This window comes from Tyto alba, unplaced genomic scaffold, assembly GCF_018691265.1.
Source record: "Tyto alba isolate M040663 unplaced genomic scaffold, T.alba_DEE_v4.0 Super-Scaffold_14, whole genome shotgun sequence".
Classification (NCBI taxonomy): domain Eukaryota; kingdom Metazoa; phylum Chordata; class Aves; order Strigiformes; family Tytonidae; genus Tyto; species Tyto alba.
The window spans coordinates 30,503,097-30,521,170 of NW_024881276.1; the positions used below are offsets into that span (position 1 = coordinate 30,503,097).

At 43.3% G+C, this 18,074-nt stretch overlaps 1 protein-coding gene across 4 annotated transcripts in view; it reads right to left on the reverse strand.

Moving 5' to 3' along the window:
* Positions 1-329: 329 nt before the first annotated feature.
* Positions 330-18,074, reverse strand: part of HUNK (hormonally up-regulated Neu-associated kinase) — a 61,014-nt gene continuing 43,269 nt past the window's right edge. For 3 of the 4 annotated variants that reach the window (XM_033011260.2, XM_042788455.1, XM_042788457.1), the window contains 5 exons: positions 16,766-16,901; positions 12,297-12,465; positions 11,115-11,198; positions 5,825-6,005; positions 330-3,471 (listed from right to left, as the gene is read on the reverse strand). In XM_033011260.2, coding sequence (XP_032867151.1) covers positions 2,825-3,471; positions 5,825-6,005; positions 11,115-11,198; positions 12,297-12,465; positions 16,766-16,901 — 1,217 coding nt within the window. In that variant the 3' untranslated portion in view covers positions 330-2,824. The remainder of the gene's footprint in view (positions 3,472-5,824; positions 6,006-11,114; positions 11,199-12,296; positions 12,466-16,765; positions 16,902-18,074) is intronic. The other variant, XM_042788456.1, reaches the window with a different exon arrangement.

An 18,074-nucleotide genomic window follows, 5' to 3' on the forward strand; every position in this document is an offset into this window, starting at 1 on the left:
CCACCATTTTGGAGCTCTGTTTTAAGGTGGGAAGAATTGGAGATACCTATCAGCCTCCACTGGTGACAGAGTTTGGATAATGACCAGAGACTAGATGGACAACTTGCAGAGGGCTAATATTAAGCAAGGGAAATCTCACCTTGTGCCTTTTAGCTCACTCAAGTTTTATAGGCAAGTCAGCTGCCAGATTCAAAGAGATAGTCTTTGGTGCATGAAGGTAAAGGTGCTGGCAACCCTCTTGTCACCCCACCATTTTGCTAGTTGTTTTTGTATTTAGATTATTCTTGCTACATAATGACCTGGCAAACAAAGTCAGAAGTCCATGGTAATCTTGTTCAAAAAGTACATATATTTAATAATGGTAACAATACATTTTTTTTTTTCCCCTGGAATATCCACTACTGTATTTCATTAAGTCCCTTCTATGGTCACTGCAGTTTGACTGTACATAGCTACTGTCTAAGCTGGATACATGGTTATGTTTTAGCAGAGTAGTACTCATATATTCTCTATAAATATAATAAAAGATTTAACATTTCTGTTTTCATTCTGATTCTTACACATATTTACTGGGTTTTCACAAAAAAATACATGTCTCTTTCCTGCCTCCCCCAACCTTCTATTGGGTTCCAAATAAACCTGAGTTTGTAATTCAAGTCAGTATCTGCCATCTGTTCAGGTACACAAGTCTGACACACACAAAAGATGGGATTTCAGTCATCCCAGCTTGCTAGCTTTGCAGCGCAAACATGTTCTTAGCATGAAGAAAATGCTTTAATGGTTTTAAATTAAAAGAAGAGCTGAAATGGAACTCTGGTATGCACAGGTGTTCTGTACAAACATTTTTCAATCTGGAAATGAGTGAAATTATTTCAGGGCTGTCTTCCTTATCATATTGGGATTTTTAAACATATTATTTTACAGGTAGCTTAACTACCCCAGAGGCGGGTATCCTCACTACACTGAAGAGTACAAGACACATATGGCCTCCCCTGTACTGAACTGATGGTGCTGAGGTGAAGGTTCCATCTGAAAGGATGAGAAGAGCGCTCTGGGCATTCACGCGCTGCTGCTTTTTCCAGCAAGCATTCAAAATACAGTCCAGTTATCTGTTCTGTCAGTATTTGGATTAACATCCAATTTTTTTTCTTGTAGATTTTGGTGTAAGGCCTGTGCTATGCTGAGAATCGGGAACATGCACTCAGCTATGGGCTCTGCTGGACACCTCCTCCCCTGCCTCTGCTGGCCCACCTCCCCCAGTCCCTGTGTATCTCTCTCATGAAACTGGAAGAAAAGCTTCTCAAACAGGGGTAAGTCTCAGCATTTGCACAGACACCAAACCAATGGGGCCACAAAATTGTTTGCAAAAATATTGATGGAAACAGGGCTTGGATTCACACTGATGGTCTTGAGGCAAAATACCCACCTTCTAACAACAATCCCAAGAAGAAGACAACACCTCTGCTGCCTGGATTTTGAAATGACGTTAATTGGGAGGGCAGCAGTAGGGCAGACATGGGCCAGGGCTGCCTGCTTGGGAACCAGACTGGAACAAGCTTTGTTGTGACTTTCCATACACACAAACACATATGCAAGCATGGTACAGACAAAAGAAAAAAGTAGTCTTTGGCTAAACCTTCTAATTTATAGGAAATTGTTTGAAGACAAAAACAGAACAAAAAAAAGTTGCCAACATCTCAGATGTATCATTTACTTAGAAAAACAAGACCGGTTATACAGAACATGGTGCCTTTTAAGAAAGTTAATCTTCACCACTCATATCTATACCAAATTTTTGGTAACCACTGCATTACCAATCTCGCAGTATAAAACGGCATTGGTACAGGTTCACTTGTCCTTTATTAGTCTTTTTAATTCACTGCAGTCTCTCAGAAAAGCCTTCAGGTGTGTCCAATGCTGCCTTGATGTAACGGGCTAACACAGCCCTCCATGTAGACACGCCATGGAACTACTACAGCTGCAGAAAATGAAGGTGACTGGATTGTTTAAACACAGAGTGTGACAATTTGGATGACTGAAGCATCTGCTTGCAGACCCATCATGTGAAAGGAACAGGCCTCTAGTGCGGTGAATTTCCACGTAATGAAACTTGTTTTTAAATAATCATGTTTCTTCTGAGTGATGTCATTAAATCATCATTTTCTTTAGGAAAAAATGTTTCTATTGTTAGCTACTTTATGTAATTAACTGTAAAATCTGCTTTCACTTCCAATACTCCCACTTTTTTTCTGAAAGTTTAGATCACTCGTGTCTTTATTCAAGCTTCTACCAACTTCATCTTCTTGGCAGTGCTTGTTAGCATGTTGACTTTGGACACAGAATCTTGAGTTTTCCCACCTGTCTAGCCACATGAACAATGCCTGTTGCAGTACCATGTACTGTATGGCAAAGGCAGACGGAGCACAGTCTCACCACAGATCCTGGATGGGACCAGCATTCATGGCACCATTCAGATTACCTTGATGAATCAAACCTTTAATGCTCACTGCTTTTTCAATCAACCATACTGCAATACTAGGTGAGAGCAGTGAAAATACATATTCACGTAGCTCTTTCAAGACATGTTTTACTGTACAGTCAGATGCCAAATGCTAATATTTCTTAACAGCACAAGCAGAGCCCTTTTCTTTCAGCTGCAATATGTAGGACAATGCCTTCCTTACAAACAGACCTCTGATTTTCTACGTTGGACCACTGTGGTATATTACGTAGTGACAGTATCATGTCTGTGGCTTTCCCTTCTTGTTAAAAGTAAAAAAGGTTAGATCCCAGAGAACAGCAGAGCAAACCCCAGGATGTCAGACTAACACTGGCCGCTGACAGCATCTGTTGCAGTGAAGGAAATCTGTGTGGGGCTCATCTGCTGCAGTTGAGGCATCCTCGCTTCCAGTGGCTTGTCGCTCGCCGACTGCATCGTCTGGTTCCTCTTCCGCAGCATCTGTCCGATCCCCATCATGGGGAACCTGCCTCTGCTTTTAACACAGTTGGGGCTGCCCAAGGGGTTGCTGGAAACCAGCTGAGTAGGGGACACTGCTTCTTCCTTTGCCGGATATGCTTTTTCTTCATATGTGAAAGAGACTTGGGTGGGGTGGACGGGGGATGTACTCCCTGGCTGAAAAAGCGGGGACAGTGTCCTTTCACTTGAGCTTTTGTAAGGGAAATTCATTGGCGAGCCTAAAATCCTGTACTGATGAGAGGGGGAAACCTGGTCTATTTGGTCTTCTCTGTCAACCGACTCGAAGGAGTGCACAATATTCAGGATGAGAGGAGAGTCCTTTGCCCGGCCCCCGATGCGGGCCGGCTCCTGCTGCGGGGACTCCTGCCTCTTGAGGAGTCGAGGGGTTCTGGGAGGAGGCTGCTGGACTTCGAGGTACTCCAGGGAGCTGGAAGTGATGCAGCCTGTCTTGGTTGCCAGGGGTTCGTGGAAAGGGCTTACCCCACCACTGGAGTCTGCAGAGCAATCAGAAAAGGAGCCAGAAGAGCAGATTGAATTTAATAGCACTGCTTTCTCTGCCTTACAGCAGGCAGTGTCTGATATCACCTTTAACAAATTTTAGAAGAGCGTGACAAATGCACTAGCTAAAACAAATGGTCTTAGGGATACACTCAGAACCTAACTCCCTGACTCTCATTTGATACTTACGTTGCTGTTTCACGGGTAATTTATCTGCCACTTTCCTCAAAGGCAGGAAGAGTGCTTAAACTGAGTAAGACAAGGACATGAAATAGAAAACCACAGATGTCTTCAGCTGTTTGTATTAATTATATCCTGTAAGGCCATGTCTGAGAAATCTCTCATTTCTCCTTTCTTAGCACAACTCTGCATGGTTTTTACTGGTTCTGCATACTGTATTCCCTGACATACCTAGAGACATAGGGGACAACAGTGAGTTAATCCCCAATGTCTTTCCCTGAGTTTTGGAACAAAATCTGTTCTTGGTTTCACACATGTGAATATGGAGTAGCTGCACTGGCCAGATTCAGGCTGCTACAGTTGGAACAGATTTGCTGCATCGGCTTCAGCAAGAATCCTCCTCCAGCAAGGACTGAATATAAATGGAACATCTTTGCAGGATTTGGCCCAGTAAAACAAAACAGCTCGTGGAGAAGATCTGCTCGGTTTCTACAGGATGCTGGCACTTGCTTATGCCAAGCTAGTCAAATGAAAACACGTTTTGCTGCCTTTATGGAAAGCTGTCCAAGGAGCCTGCTTTGCTAGGTTCCCCTTAATTGAAAGAATAGCAGACTGGCAGTTAATCACTGCCCACAAGTTCCCTCGGTCTCAAACCTAAAAGGGATCTAAAATAATTTAGGTCTGCCAGCCCTCAGCTACAAATCTCACATGTACTTCTTTTGAAAAGAATGGTCTTGGCAGGGGCTGAGACCCGAATGGATGTACGGGATGAAATCGCTTTCATTGAGAGTTGTCTAGGAAAAGAAGAGCAGGTGTAATCTGACTAGTTTCTTTCCGAAACTGGTCAAAATTATTTGACCACTTCATTTAAGAAGTGTCAAAACATGGTTTCCATAAGGAGAGAAATGCTTTAGCTGAGATCTGAATGATTTTCAGGTTTCAGTTCAAAAAAGCAGGGAGAAACCTAAAGAGGAAAAAAATGAACTAGGTTTACTTCCCCTGTACTTCCCTTCCCAAAGGAATGACAAATTCTAAGCAAAATGAGCACTTTCTAATGTTTTGTATGTTTTTGACAGAAAGTACATCCCATTTCTGACCAGCTCCATAGATTACTGCTACCGTGCAGCAGAGGTGCCTGTGCTGCCAGATGAACACAGTTTTGACATTTTTTTTAGGTAGAAAACACTGAATGATAAATTATCAAGTAATGAGAAAGAGCATAAAACCACCATACGCCACCACTCTAAATAAGCCCCTGGCATCACAGTTAAACGTTTTACATCGCTGTACTTCCCCGATGTGCTCTGTAGTGACCTCCCCTCATTTAGTCCCCTCACTTAACAGCTGGCTACATCACCTTCCTGCTCCTCAATGTCTCCCATCCACGTGTGCACTACCAACACCCCGTTTTCCCTGCTGACTCCCCTTTTCCTCCACTCCTTTCTTCCACCTCCTTTTGTGAGCAGCTCTCACCCATCCCTCCCAGGCTGCCTCCTACCCCGTGTGATTCATGCTCTGCTCTCCTCTGTCTTGTCTTTTCCTCTCCCTCCTAATGCTTTTCCCCCTCCTTTTGCTGCCTGAAATTTTCTGGGGTTGCCAGTCCCACCGGCATTTCCTCTCGGCTGCCTCTTTCCCCTTCCTCCACCATCAGCTGCTGCCCACTGCTTTTCCCAGGGATGCCACCGTTACCAGCACTCTCCTCAGGGTCAGGGGTTTCTTCCCATGCTGTCCCTTAGTCCTCTCTTAGCAAAATGCATTCGCTGGTAGGAAGAAGCTTGTCTACCGGCTTTGGTTTGTCAGTGATCTGGGGTGGGTGTTGATGCTTTCAAAGCACCAGTGTGAAGTGCAGATGATTTTGTATAAGTACGTATAAATAGGGAAAGAAAGCTTTTTTTAAAACACTGTGGGAATTCTGTGAAATAAAAAGAGAAGTAAAAGTGAGGATTCATGACTGCTGAACATCTTCATGGTTCCTCAAGACGTTTCGTTCAATGTTTGACTACATTATCCAGTCCTCTTTCAGATACCACCTCCAGAGCAGACAGCGAATGCAAGCCCACGATTATTTACTAACAAACACACAACACACAAGACACTCTCATTAATACCGCGCGTGCCCACGCAGGCACATGCACACAGGGACACACCACTGGTATTCCTCCCACTGACCTTTCTCTGGACCTCCAGCCTTGGTGACTTTCCGGTCCTTCAGCAGAGCCTTGGTGTTCTGTATCTGTGAGATAAGACAGGAAGAAGGCTGTCTATATGAAACTGGACTTTTCTCAGTTTTCTTTGGGAGCTGACGGTGAAGGATCTCCCCTTTCTTTTCTTGCTCTTTGAGTTTTTTGTCCTTTAAGTTGTAAAACAAACAAGAACAATTTGGTTTACTTAAGGGAAGTTTAAGTGACGCCCAGACTTACAAGCACACCACTTGCTGAAGCTGAATTAAAAACTATGCATTTACAAGGAACTTACCCTGGCTACTCAAAATAACTAAGCCTTCCATGTCTCATTTTCCTCTGTTTGACATGATTTCATGGCTCCCATCTGCTCTGACATTCATGCAGTGTGAAAGTTGGTTTTGGAAAATTAAGAGAAAAGGAAAGCTTTCTCTTCAGAGGCCATTTGTCCTAGAAGACCTTGCTGGAGCAAGAAGACACGTGTTTGTGCTCCTCCATACCTGAAATTTGCCTCCCTATTTAAGTACTGAAAAAATTCTCTTTATTGCACTTCCTCTGACATTTGAAAAGGTGAGCTGCAAAGCTTTAAAGAAGTTTAAACTCTCTGAGTCATTTATCTTCTGTCCAAACAAGATCGGGAGGAATAAGGCCCTTATTTTTACAGCATCTCTGCAAAATCACAAGACATGGAGTGGGAGAAAATTACTGACCCAACCCTCCACTGAGCCCTAACTCCTTTTCATGATGGGGAAGGCAGCTGAAAGTGGGATTGCAAGCACATACATCCTAAAAGATAGGTTTGATCTCCAGTGATGACAGAGGTAAAACAGAACCTGTGAGTTGGACTCGGAAGAGGAATCCAATTTTCTAAGAACTGTTTTACAGTGAAAATTCACTGTATCTTCTTTCAACATGAATCACTGGATTCTGCAAGCTTCATGACACTCTGTACCTGCCACTGATTTCAGGGAGAGCCAAAAGTCTTATTTCACATCAAAAAAATCAGGCATCCAATTTGTGGCTTTGCTTTGCTACCTCTCAAAGGTTTCGAGGATCTCCTACCTTTCTGGAACAAAGGTGTGGTCTGGTTTGAGACGCCAATCTCAAAGAAGTGGGGCTTTTGTTTTGGTTGCTTAGGGGTTGTTTTTGTGGTCATAATTCTCATCTAAACAACATGTTGTGCTGTGTCTTATTAAAAAGTCACTGTAAGTACAAGTCTTTTAAAAATGCAGGAAAGTTCCTTCACCCAATTATATGCCGAGGCCTGTAATTTGTCTGATAATTAAACACTGCCAAAGGACTGGCTCTCTTGATTTTCTTTTGAAAGTTCATTGACATAAAGTCTATGAAAACCCTCCACTGCAAAGTAATGTGCATACATGCGAGAGAGGGAAAGAAAGATGAAGAAAGCAACTTGGGTTCTCTTGGGCCACTAAACAGCTCTGGAAACATATTAAGACACCTAAGAGGAAAATAACCAAACTGCACTCGTTATGGTCATTCCCAGCTCAGACAGAGTCCAGTTCCCTGCACAGATGGTGTCTGGACACCACTAGGTTCACTAACCTATGAGTTTTTAGAATTTATGGAGTTGGAAGGAAGAGCTTCAGTTAATCATGAAGTAGAGTTTTTAATTTTATTACAGAAGTGGTTAGGTGACTTGGGAGAGAGGGGATCAGAGACCCTCCGTGAGCTATTCACTCTCTTCACCTCAGTCTCCCTTCACACGTATTTTTTGTCCCCAGCCTTCTCTCCATCCGTGCCTCATCTCCTCCAATTTCCTTCCCTTTAGCTACATAAAGTTGGCTAACCCTTCCACAGAAACAAACCAGTGTATTACGGAGCTGTTATCGCTGTGCTTGCATGATACCTCTTCATCCACCCGATGTCCTTCCCCTTGACTTTAGAGGCTGTAAGCACCTCAGGAACTGAACATTTATTCCTCCCTGCCCATGCTGTGTTTGGAACAACACAACATCTGATCGGTCCCAGGCACTATATTGGCAAGCACAGTTACTACTGACGACGATGAAGTAGTAACAACAACAACAATAATAATAATAATAGTGATAATAATGATGATGATGATAATAATAATAATGATGATGATGATAATAATAATAATGATGCTGTGTGAATAACACCCTGTGACAATAAGAGTCAGTGGAAGCTGTACGGTTAATTTTGAGCCCACCACACTATTTTTCCTCTGAAGGTTCTGAAGCTCTGCTGCCAAGTTCAGCAGCGACTGGGCTCTACCAAGTATCTTTTTTTAAAGGTACTTCTGAGGATGAGACCAAGTGGTGACTATATTAAGCCTAAAGGAGTTGATCAAGATTGTTAGTGGCTTTCTGCTATTTTGGATAGGTGAGGAAAGAATTTGCGTGTTGCTTGCTGCAGCATCTGTCAGAATGCAGGACGTTTCAATGCTACAATATTTTTAGCCTAATGGTGCAAGAGCTAAGCCACAGCTCCTCACCTGCCAAGTGCTCCTGACTTTGCCTTCACACTGCTGTTATACTTTCTAAGTTGTAGTAACACAGTCATGCAATACAATTAAAGCACCCACAAAAAAGGAAACTCACATATCCGGTGTTAGCAATTAATTAGTTTACATTGCAAATAGTCTTATAAATATTTTTAAAACTTACTAATATGTTTCTCTTAGATGATGGTTGTGAGAGGGGAAACAGCGAAAACCCTAAACTCCCAATGTGCCACATACTATTATATTTTAAAAGGAAAGGAAGATTTCCTTCAGGGGAGTTATAAAAGTTCACTCTTCACTGTACCGTGCACAGCCATGTAATGGCATGCTGTCACACAATGCAGGAGTTGTACCAGTATGTTATACTTGAATAGGTTTGGCATTACATCATCCTCTGCTATTTCCTGTCCTGACCTCGACCCGAAAACCTACTCTTAGTCCCAGCAATGGATTTGAAAGAAAGATAAAGGGTATTTGCCTTGGCCATGTCTGAAATGGTGATAAGACAATGACACAACTTCTTAAAAATTGCAAATTCCCCGAGTCTGAGCCCACTAGCTACCCTGTGAGGGGCAGGAATCCCCAGTGCTGGTCCCCTGGACTCGCTGGAGCGATGGCCACTCAGCACCCGAGGCCTCTCCAGCAAAAAGAGAGAGATGGAGAGAGGCAGCCTGCTGCCTCCCTCCTCCCTGTGCTGCCCATCTGCCCCAAGCACTTCAACGAAACCAGCCTGCAAAACAACCTGGTCACTTAGCACCGACAGCAGCCACCAGCACCCTTGGCCCCTCTGTGCTGATCCCACCACCCCAGGTTAGGAAACCTAATGGAGAAGAGGGGCTGGGCACGACCGCTGCCCACTGGCCCAGCTGCCTGCCCCAGCAGAGTCCACATTTCACATTGCTGGAGTGAGGTGGAAGAAATTCAATCGGCTGCTGAAGCTGATGCTGACCAGCTCTCCTCTCCCTGCTATCCCCATGGCAACACACCGCTCCGCTCTCTTTGCAGTGTCTGCCGAGGGACCAGTGCCTCCCAGTTCCCTTCTGGAAATGGGGGGAGGGAAGGGGACTCTATCTGCACCTCATGAACCTGCCTGAGCTCAAAAAAATCCCTGCTCCTGAGTGCCGGTGGCACCCACTGACCCCAGTGTCATGAGCTAGACACTACCAGGGCTGTGTTCCCATCCACGTGAAGGCATTTTAGGAGATGCCTACTGTAGTTACAAATGGAAGTAGCATCCTATGGTCTGTATTCATGTCCTGGTACAGTAAGGGTAACACAATCCCCTTGTGTAAATACAGCTAAAGGGATATAAAACATGCTTTATACTCAGCTATGCCCATGCAGAAAGAGAATATACTGTATTATTATCACAGTGTCTGCACTGTGATTGCATCAAGGTAACTATTTCAAGAAAGAAATGACACCCCCTCATCCTCTAAATAGCTACATTGGGACTAACTCTGAAGGCAGGAGACGCTTTGGAGGGAGACTTTATCCCTAAGCATGCCTACAAACCAAACTGGGGTCTAACAGTGGCACTTACTAACATGTTTAATCAACATACCATTAGTTTTCAATTACCCTTAGGGAAGTCAGACATCGGGCCTGGGACTCTCTGTTGCTGTGCAGAGAAGTGGCACCAGCACCTGAGGCAGCCGGGCCAGAGAGCATCAGGGATGCACCACGCAACATCTGGTTCACCTCCAGGGACCTGCCTGTGTTTCCAGGGGAAGGTTGCCCTGCAACAGCTTGAACTAAGATGACAAAGTGCACTTTAAAATATTATATTCATGGAGTCTACCCTCTGCTCACACATTTTAAGTAAGGTGGGTTTTGATTTATGTAAGAAAAGAATGATAAATACTTTGCCCTTATATTTCCATCTGGCTTGCAGTTCAACTTGTATTTCAGTCTTTAATATAAACAAAACCAGCCATGATACAGATTTGCCCCTGCAATTAGATCATCAATCCAGCCCTGAATAATAGCTTTTGAAATAAGCAGACTCTTAAAGAATACTGCTCTTTGTGTTGGTAGGTAAGACTTGCACAGCTCATATTACTCTTGTAATTTTAGTGCTTGACAGACAATCATCCAGGGAAGAAATACCCAGCCATGAGAAGACTCCTACTATCTGACACATGTTCTTTTAATACAAACTACCTTCTCTATTTGCAGGCAAGAAGACGAAACCAGCAGAGCAAAATGTAACCTGGTTAAATCTTTTCTCTGGCCAAGGGAAGTCCCTCACAATCAGTGGGCTAGTTTTGCATCACTTCTGCTAAGAAGCAGAAAACACTAACCTGGGCAGAGTTTTGTGCTAATACAGTTTCATCATTTCTGATAGTCAAGCCAGGGTTGGCCCAGGACACCAGGAATGCCAGGTGACCAGGGAGGGTCGCCCTGGTTATCACTCAGCTCTCTTCCCTACACCACCAAGGTCTTAAGACTCAAGGCAACACAGTTGTGGTCTTCTTACAACACCAACACCTGCATCCCAGAATGAAACTACGCAGCTCCCTGAAGAAGTTTGCATTATTTTGCTAAATAGAGCATTTAAAACTTTTTTCTTCATAAAAGCTGCAAGTCACCTTTACACTTCCACTCTAGGTTGTTGCTATTTGTTCCTTCAAAAAGAAATCAAGGGAATTATTTGTTCCAAACAGCCAAGACCACAGGTCTTTTTTTTGATCCACAGGTCAAGAAATCCATCGCCTTAATCACAATAGCCAAGGATCCTCAAATTCAGTCTGCTTTCAAAGTACCTTAAATAAGCTTCAGTGAGCTTTACCTCATAGGAGTCTTTATTTGCCTTGTATTTTTCTATCTGGTATAGTTGGTTCTTGTGGCAAATATTGTCCTGGCCTTCAGACTTCTGTGGAGAGAGAAACACAGAAAAGTAAAGTATGTAAGATAATTAGAGAAAACTAACATTCAATTACTGATTAATGGACCATATCCACCCCTCAGAATTCAGTGGAGGTGCATCAACTTACGGAGATGACCAGTTTGGCCCATTACATTTTAAATATCATTGATGGCATCATCATTGAAACGATCTAGCTAAAAGAACTGAGAAAGGAAAAAAAATAAGAAGCTGCTGTCACATCAGAAGGCCGTTTGGTATAATTTCTCTAAGAAGCAAACACATTAAAAAGAAAGCTCCACACAACTCACCCTCCTGCCTGTGCAGTTACGTAGGAGCCTACAGACCCTCAACTAGTTATGACTCCTCACCAGACCACAAGCAGCTGTGTGGAGAGGCCAAGGGAATAGAACATGCAGTTTGTCTTTGTGTGCCGTGCCCATCCTAGCACTCCAGCAAGAACCACGCAAAACGTGGCTGAGATCTCAGCTCCCCAGGATGTACATGTGGCAGCAGACTCCTGCCCTAGAGAAAGCTGCTGTGCCAACTCATCAGCAGTGTTTATGACCCCCCAAGCCATACTCAGGGGCCAGGACAGTCAGCAGGAGACTGGGAGACTTTATATTCACGTTATTCTGAATGTAAAACTTTCAGGTAAGTTTTCACTTAAAAACTAAATACAATCTTAATAGCTCTTAAGCTTTGATTTCCTGAATCAAATTACATTGTGCTATTGATATTTCAAGCAGCAGAATGATCTCAACATACTGACACAGTATACCACCAGTCACAAGTAAGGCTCTACATGGAAACAGTTTGCTTTTTATAGGATAACTGTCTAGTGGAGGGGATCTCCTACAGAAACAGGGACTTGTGAGACATAAAGCGTATCAGCAATTACCTCTGCAACCTGGAGTATTCTTATCTGAAATAACATTATGAAGATTGCAAGGAATACTTCCCCTTCATGGTTACTGCTACAAAATTAGAAAAACAAAAACCTCAGGTAAAGCTTTGAGATAAATACCAGCAAGCAGGGAAACTTTTAGCACCTTTTTTACCCTTCTCACCCACTTGTCCAAAGAATCGGCATCAAGCAGTACTTACCCTAAGGCTTGCCAAGTAGCGCTCCAGCTTCTTATTAAGTAGAAAGTAGATGGCAAGTGTGTGACTTGCCCTGTTTGAGAGCACAGTGTTGATGACGTCGCTGTTCTTGTAGCCGAGCTTCTCGGTCATGTGGAGCAGCACGCTTTGGCTGAGGTCCTCGAGGTGAATCCTGCACAGAGAGAGAGGTAGAGCACGCTGCTCATACCGACCTCCCAGCGACAGAGCCTTGCCAGCCACAGGGGATGTGGCAGAGTGTAAAGAAGAGGCCTGAAAGGCTCAATAACATGGGAGTGATCAGCTTTCTCCTCCTGCGAGCAGGCATGAAAAGGGCAAACTATTCCGGAACCACGGGAAGCCGTGGTAGGTGAGTGAACAGCACTCTCCCCACCATGTCCTACCCTGACGTGAAACGGCACCGTGATGCTCAGGACACCACTGTTTGTTACCCCACATCTGACCAATGAAGACTGTCAAGATCATCCAGCTCGTTTTGAAGGAAAAGAGGTAAAACCCAGTTCAGGTAGCTACACTTGGCTTTCTGAAATGACCCTTTCCTTGCAATCAAACACCACTGCATTCAGCTTCACCCCTTACCTGTTGCACCATATTCATGCACTAAGTAGCTAGGGAATTTCATGCTGGAGAAAGGGGATGTACAGGGAGGGTTATGACAGCAGCTCTCAAAATGGTAAAACTACTGCTATACTCATGTCAGTTAAAAGCACAAGTACAAGACATGTTTATGTATGTTCTCTTCTATAAAGTCTATAACAGACTCAGGCAAGGCGAGAAATGAAATACAGCAGCCTTGTGGAAATGGCAAAGCATCTTCTCAGTCTAAGTTAAAACCAGATTTTCCAAAGAACTCTGCTCCTATGTAGACCTCTAAATGCACTGGCCAGCCTCCCAGATGTAGCCGTCAACTCCCACCCATCTCCAAAGAAATGCTGGGTTTAATTTGGTTTCTAAAGGTTATTCCTTGCTCCTAATATCAAGCCTAATATCCGGCTAAGACAAGTTAGGGGAGCTTGGTTGTGGGCTTTTTTACAACCTACCTTCTGCCTTCAAAAGGACCATTCTCCACCTTTCCCACCCCTGCCCCGCTGTCACTCTGTCCTGTTCACCTGTGATGCAAAGAATGCCCAGACAGCAGTCTGGGTCTGACACAGAGGACTTAGACAAGATGTAAAACATCTCAAGTAACTCTTTTCCTTTATTTGGTGTGCTTATTAACATCTGTTCTGCAGCTAAGGGCTGGGCTTTTTCTAAGTTCAAAAGCAAAACTTATCTTGGCCACTGCATGTTAAAACATCTGGACAGCAAAAGAAATTCAAACAATTTCTACTCGAAGTGCTCAACAAAATAGTAAGTTTTTGCTTGCCTTTAGAGAATTTCTTTAATAAAAGCAAGGTTATAAAAAGCCTGTGAGAATATTCTCTTGAAAACGCAGTTTCTTCCATTCTTTCAACTTATCTTCATGCTCTCCCATTTCCTACCATATTCCTGTCTTGAGAACAATGGCTGTTACCCTCAGAACGGTGGAGGATCCCTGCAAGAACGTAACACAGCTTCTTGCTTGTGTTGATTAAGAGAGGAAGTGATTCTTTGCAAATTCAGTAGTGGATTCTTCAGGATTATTTTGACACATCTTACCCACATTTGTACACTAACAGAAACTTGGGCAAACTTTGTTGAAGCAGACTATAGTGGTACTTTCTGAGGCAAGCTCAAAAGGAGTCAGGACATGTTTTTAAATATTTCGAAGGAAGGGAGGGAGGGAGGGAGGGAGGGGGGGAGTGTTGGGGTTTTTTTCAGTAGCAAAGCATAGCATTCCATAGTGATGTTTCCTTTAAAAGTGCTTATAATAGGAAAAGATTATTATCATCACCATATACACATATATGCATGAGCAAACATATACCCTCTCTATAGACTGGCACTACATTTTCTTCTGTTCTTCCATTTGATTTGCTTGCCTTTAGGAGGGAATGATTAATGGGCACTCCACAAAGAGCCTTGCACAGCTATTCTATCTAATAGGGGTTAGCCTCTTCTGTAAGTCACCTACCTAACTGCACCAATGAGCAAACTCTAGAAGGGACGTTTCCACCACAGCCAGACTAAAGCCTGACAACTGCAAGCTAAGAATTAAAAAATAGAGGCATGAAAATGTACCTACAAATACAAAAGAATTGTGAAAGCACATTCAGACCTGTTTCTTTTTTCCTCTTTTCTGCAGATAAGACACACACAGCAAGAGAGTTAAATTACCCATACAGCTCTCAGTTACACTTATATTCACTTAACAGATGCCACATTTGGTAGATTGATTAGACTCATTATGACAGTGATTTCATTAGCTTAATGACTCATTCAGTTTACACTTGTTTTCCCTTTCTTTACCATACAATGTTCATATGTACCATACTTCAGTACAGTCCAATGCACCACAGAAACTCACATTTCCTTTTGGTGGACAGCATACTATGCAAATTAACTCAATTGCCCTTAAATTTGGGCCAGTAATGTCAAGGTGATGGGTCTGCCTGTTCTCATTCCTGGTGAAATAAATGTTCATAGGGGTCATCTTTATCTTCTGTCCACGTAGGTCTGGGGATTGAAAGCAGCTGGTCTCACATTTTCCCTCCCTGTTTCTAGTGATGCCTCCAGGCATCCAAGCTGCTCAACATCTATCCAACCATATTCTGAGAGCAGGAGACCTGTTATTCTCCTCAGGTCAAAGGACTGCACAGTCAGAGTGATTCTCCACAATGCAGTATTTGAAAGTTAAGACACTACCTCTGGAAGGTAAATGCTTGCTTCTAAATTAGGGCACCTCAGTTCCCTGTTGATGCAGAGGGAAGAGGGAGGTGACTCAGGAAGGGGCCCGGACAGTTCAGACTGCAACCCATAAGCCAGCCAACAGCAATGTCAAAGGGAAAGGTCTCCAAAAATTCTAGAGGCTGTCCCAAGATTCAGGGCTCAAACTGATTCCCTGTGCCCAGGTCTCAGTGGGTTCAAGCAGTGGCAGTGCTCATCACCTGCTTCAGCAGTAAGAGAGTGATGCTGCAGGTGCCTCTCAGCCCCACAGGGGTTGGACTCATGGCTCTGAAACATACCCCGCTCCCCTGGGTAGCGGTGGAGCAGAGGGGAAAAGGAGTGGGAGACACTCCTACCATCAAAGCTGTGACCTGAGCTGAATGCTGAAGGCTGGATGTATGCAAGGCTTGAGCGTGTCTATGGGACTGAGTCCTTCAGGGCACTGACACAGGCAGATGGCCTGGGTGGTGAACGCCAAATCATTTTTAGGTGGAGGACAGTGGTTCAGACTTTCAGACAAAAGTAAGTTGTCACGCATATGCTACATCTAGTATCTGGCAACTGAGTAAACTGTAGGGGGGAAGTTAGGATCTTCACTTAAGGACTTTCCTCTTAGCAAGTTAGGACAGAAATTTTAGGGCACTGTGAAATTTTAAGCATGAAAATTAGGCTTTAAATTGCTGTCTTTGCCTCAGTCTTACTTAGGATCTTGGCCTGCAAGCTAGTAACTCCTACAGTGAATCCTCTGCAGGTTCTAGATTGTGTGTGAGACACAGCTGGAGGGCTTTGATACAGGAAGGAGGTTTTATCTGATCAAATATAGACATATATTTCTAAACGAGTTGCCTAAGGCTCCATTTACAGTCACTGAAGAGGAACTTGGATCTCCTGGGCACAAAGTCGTCCTACTACAGAATCAAAAAGAATTTAGATGAATCATTCTGTAAAAAGGGTCCTTATTTCTCTCCATTTACTGTAACGAGAGCCCAGGCTGACTGGCTCATATGTAAACTCTACACTGCAGATGTTTAAAGTCAAGCAAGATTATTTCTAACCAAAGTGGACCACAAGTAACTTCCTTTTTTTTTTCCTAGATGGATGTTTGACTGGTCATGAGATTTGTTCTCTGTTTTCATTTAGTCATGTATTCAGCACTGCACAGGTATTCAAGATCAACAACCAACAAAGTTCATTTAACTCTGACCTTTCTCACCATGGTTTGCATATTTACCTAATCTACTGAACCTCATGTATGTATTACAAATAAGCATAGCCTCTACTAGAAAAGTAGCTTGGCTTTTACTGACAAAGAGAAGATCAGAACTACCTGTCACAGATACCCATTCCAAGGTCTGAAGTCAATTAATCATATGATCTGCACCCCAGACCACCCTGCAAATAATGCATCCTATGCAAATAATGTATGGTACGCCAGCTTCTAATTTAAGATATTGGTTTTGACCATTTCAAGCAACGCATATTCAGTGACCAATCCTAACAACTTTTAGGATGGAGTCATAAAGGCAGTCCCAGAAAATACACTGGGATGCTGCCACATGAATGGAACTGAAACACCAGAGCTGTTCATGTTTTAACATACATAATGCATATACACCCTGGCAGGCTTTCTCCACCTTTTCACACAATACCTGTTTGGATACGTGACATTAGGTGGTGCTCTTCCAGGGTAGTTCTCATTAAGCCATCGATTTGCAAGTGCCTGCTGGATGTTTGGTCTCTTTGCAGGATCTGGCTCCAGTAGAGATCGTAGAAAGTTTATGGCCGCTGTGAAGAAATCAAGAAAAAATCCCAATAGCTATGTCATCTGCTTTATGACTTAACACAGTAGTTGAGTTACTACAGGTGTGTAGCCTGACCAAGAGTATACTAAAAAGGAATGTTTCCCTTATGGTATGCTCTAATGTCCTTGAGAAAACAGAAAAACTGATAAGGGATTAGTAAGTAAAATAAAGAATGATTTAGAGTAACAATGATTTATAGAGTCATAAAGGAGAGGAGAAAAAGCACCTTTTGTTTCAGAGCTTGTTTGAAGTTTCTGAGCAGGTTAGCCCAAACTTAATTTTTGTATGCGGACAAGAGGCTAGAGTCAGGTCAGAGACAAATCAATCAACCTGTGTTTAAAGTAGGAGATGGACTGGGGGTGAGTGGAGGGGAGGGATGCAGAGCTGAGAGGGAACACATGGAGAATTGGACTCCCTTTGACGTTGTAAGGACAAATTCTCTCCTGCCATCCATCCAACCTACAATCAGTTGCAGGAGATGTTAGCCAAATTAAAAGAGTACAGTAAAATTAATGAGCTTCATTCTGTTTTCAGATACTGAACCTTCCACTTTCAGTGACAGTCAACCAACCCTCAGGAGTTTCTTGCAAAAACCCTCAAAAGTACTTTCCTGATATTTTTAAGTCATGCTTCTTAGATGGTTAGAAGCAATGAAATCAAGTGATTTGCTTAAAGACTCCCAAGAACTGCCTATCCGGGCTAGAAATAAACTCTGTTTTAACTAAGTTTGGTCTTTATTCCTCAAATTATCAAGGTTAGATTCAGTTTATCAGCTACAAGATAGTAAAGAGTTAACTATGTCCTCTACAGTTCCTTGCATGAAAAATAAAGAAACCTAATTCTGGGAAAACCAAGATTGGAACAATTTTGTAGAGGAGATACAGTCAAGTGAGACGATGCCAAATAAGTCCTGAATGAAGTCAATGGCAAGTAAGAAGCACAAGCGATGGCTGCGGCACAGTTTTCTCCAGGTCGGGTGGACAGGACCTTGGGGCTTTTTTTCCACCTTCTTCCACAGCAGAGCTGCAGTTCCTGTCCTACACTGTCCTGGATGTGTTGTGTCTATTTGTGTCCTTACAAGCGCAGGCACCCTGGGCAGTGGCAGCACAGGGACACTGTGGCACCAGATGGTGTCCTCTGGGATGTGTCTTCTGGG